The sequence below is a fragment of the Entamoeba invadens genome (genome assembly GCF_000330505.1).
Source record: "Entamoeba invadens IP1 unplaced genomic scaffold scaff_1105074724346, whole genome shotgun sequence".
Classification (NCBI taxonomy): domain Eukaryota; phylum Evosea; order Mastigamoebida; family Endamoebidae; genus Entamoeba; species Entamoeba invadens.
In genome coordinates this window covers 238-3,344 of record NW_004443680.1, presented here as the reverse complement: position 1 = coordinate 3,344, position 3,107 = coordinate 238, and the positions used below count along the sequence as shown (strand labels likewise).

At 27.5% G+C, this 3,107-nt stretch overlaps 1 protein-coding gene across 1 annotated transcript; it reads left to right on the top strand.

The window, feature by feature from the left end:
* Positions 1–1,629: 1,629 nt before the first annotated feature.
* On the top strand, positions 1,630–2,671 carry EIN_456140 (GTP-binding protein Di-Ras2, putative; the record flags this gene model as incomplete). The annotated part of the gene is made up of 2 exons (XM_004260439.1): positions 1,630–1,691; positions 2,077–2,671. The coding sequence occupies 2 exons, from the start codon at positions 1,630–1,632 to the stop codon at positions 2,669–2,671; spliced, it is 657 nt and encodes a 218-aa protein (XP_004260487.1).
* Positions 2,672–3,107: the final 436 nt, after the last annotated feature.

Genomic DNA, 3,107 nt, shown 5'->3' with positions numbered 1-3,107 from the left:
AATACCTCAACAGTTTAAGGAAATGTTTCAGAAGTGCTGGCAAATCACAGAAGCGATATCACCATTTAAAAAGAAGGCTGGTACGACTGTCAACGAAAGGATGGTGGATGACAACCAATCAGAAGATCGCAACGAAATACCAAATGAAACTAAAATTGTTGAATTTGGTGATGGAGAGGACTTGGAAAAAAAGTTTGCCAAATACCTCAACTCAATTATGAAGTCTTATTTTTAACAACTACTCCGGATGTGTGCACGTAGGCTTTTAGGCAAGTTGGTATTGATTTCAGAATTGTTGATGGTATGAGGGTTGTGTATGTGGATATTGGAGTGTCACGCAGAGTCACAGCAAAAATACCGAGACTGTTAAGTATACCACATTTATACTCGATTGAATGCGTCAAAACCAAAAGCTTGAAAATATCTGCAGTTCGAAAGCTTCCAAGGTGTTTTGAGGGTTATTTATGTCAGTCTGTTTGCAAGCCGATCAAAAGAAAAGAACGGGATGTTGTATGTAAAGTTGTGAAGAAAAAGACGACCAAAAAAATCTCAAAAAGAACTAAAAATGGGGTTGAGAATTTAATCGATTGATTTTTATCTTTTTAATCAGTTGTATCGCCCAGTTCACATTACTGTTTCCTATCACGGGGTCAGAATGGTCACTGTTTGAATCAACATATGTCTGAACTGTCATAAGTCCTTCCAATAGAAGATATTCGTTTGTTAAACTTTCTTTCGTTATTGAGATATTAACTTGTAGAACTTGCTCGTAAAAACTCTTAAATTAAACGTTACATGCTTTGAATCGTCTAGCTGCTATGGCTGATTTGTCCAGTATTCCTGGGATTCTTTAGCGTGAGGTCTGAGTCAGTTAGTTGGTAAGTGCTGGCTGGCTGTTCACACTCTGAAAGCTGCTTTGTAGGTTTCCAAACAAATTGAAAGAGAAAATGAACTGTAAATAAGTGATTTTTTTATTTGATCTTTTTGAATTTTTTGAAATAAAAAAATAATAATTTTATTACATAAAAGTTACACAATTGTAACTTTTGTTGAATCCACAGGGTTTTCTCATTCTCACATACTATTCTCAAATACTGTAAATAATTTTTAATGTTATTTATTTTAAATGAAATAAAAACAAACAAATTAAAATCATTTTGGAAAACTTGTATCTTCCAATAACCTTATTTATCTACAAAAGTTGTTTATTTTTTGTTATTTGGTTATGTTTTACATTTTTTTGAATTTTTGGGTTTTTAATTTAAACGAATTTAGACAAATTAAAAGAATTATTTTCACATCCAGACATAGTTTGCAACAACAGAGAAAAGTTCTGTTTATTATAAACAGAGGTTGGGCAATTTAAAAAAAACATAAAAACAATTCTTAAAAAGAGGGGATTTTTGGTAATTGTTAAATATTTAATAATATAAAGAAAAAAACAAAAAATCAGTGAGTACACGACTCAAGCAGTCAAGAATGAGATTATGTTGAGGACAATAGAATTCTAATTGAATATGAGGAACAACTTAATGTATAAAAAGTGGTTGATAAAGCAAAACATGGAAAAAAAGATGAAACAATTACGAAGAAGGTAAAATAGAAAAAAGTGTAAATTGTTTATTGCTGATGAGATGTATATATTTATGTTGTATGCTTTTTGTAAATGGATTGTTTTTTATTCCCTTTTTGTTTTTTTATTTTTCTTTTATTACAAATCACACATAAAAAAATAAAGAAATTAAACAATTTATATTATTTTAATATTTTATCAAACTATTTCTAAAATTGTTGAAAATATTGTTATTCTTTGAAAAACTGTTTTACTAAGTCGCTTTATTTTGCTCAATTTTACACATTTTAAGAGGAATTGTTTTTAAGTGTTAATAACATTGAAAACCAAAATATTATCAAGATATTTACAAACAAATGTTTTACAATAAATATATTTTTTATAATCAATTAAATTTTATTTAATTAATTTAAAAAAACATCGTCATCAAAAACTTTGAATTCAATTAAAATTTATATGAATAAACAGTACAAAAATAAAAACACGAGAAATTTAATCATTAGCATTTTTGGAGTGCAAGCCGTTGGTAAAACAAGCATTTTATATCAATGTGTATATAATAGCTTTAATGAAATATATGATCCAACCATTGAAGATACTTTTCGATACTTTTTAACACTAGACCGGACTGTTTTTGACATTACATTCATCGACACATACTACCCCGAAGAGTTTAGTGCCCTTACAGATTGTAACATTATGCGCAGTGACCTTTGTATCATTGCATATTCAATCACGGACAAACCATCATTCGATGAAGTCATAAATTTAGTCGCACGTGTTAATAACACACGAAAAGAAAAAACGATGAAACCTCTGCCAATCGCGCTTTGTGGAAATAAATGTGACTTGGAGAGTACAAGACAAGTACCGTTTGAAAAAGGGCAAATTCTGTCTGAAGAGATTAAAGCCCTGTTCTTCGAAACTTCAGCAAAGAGTAACATTAATGTTAAAGAAATGATTTGCAATTTGATCGCCAACTTTAATTTGAGTCAAGAAAAAACAAACTTTGAAATATCTGAAGAAGACGAAGCACTTAAAAAAACAAAAAATGGTATATACAAAAACAAAGAAAAGAAAAAATGGGTGTTAATGTAATTTAAACTATAATTATAGTTAATTTAAATTATATATATTGGTTTTAATTATACTATATAAAATTAATAAATAAACTATATTATATATTATTGGTAATAACAATTGTAATAATTATATATTATACAAATGTGTTGAGTAATATAAATTTATATATTTGACTAAAATTCATTATTTTAGAATATTAATCAACATATCTAACAATTTTGGAAATAAAACAATTCATAAGTGTTATGCAAAGTCTTCATTATGAAGTGTGAAATCATTTAGTATTTTTTTTAGAATAAGTGTGTCATTAATTAATGATATATGTTTTGCCAAATATTTTATTTAATTACAATTTATTTGAATTATAGAGTCATTATTCATTTATCAACAATAAATAACAATGATTAAATAAAATGAAGTATCTGTTTAAGTTTGATTAATATTAAATAAG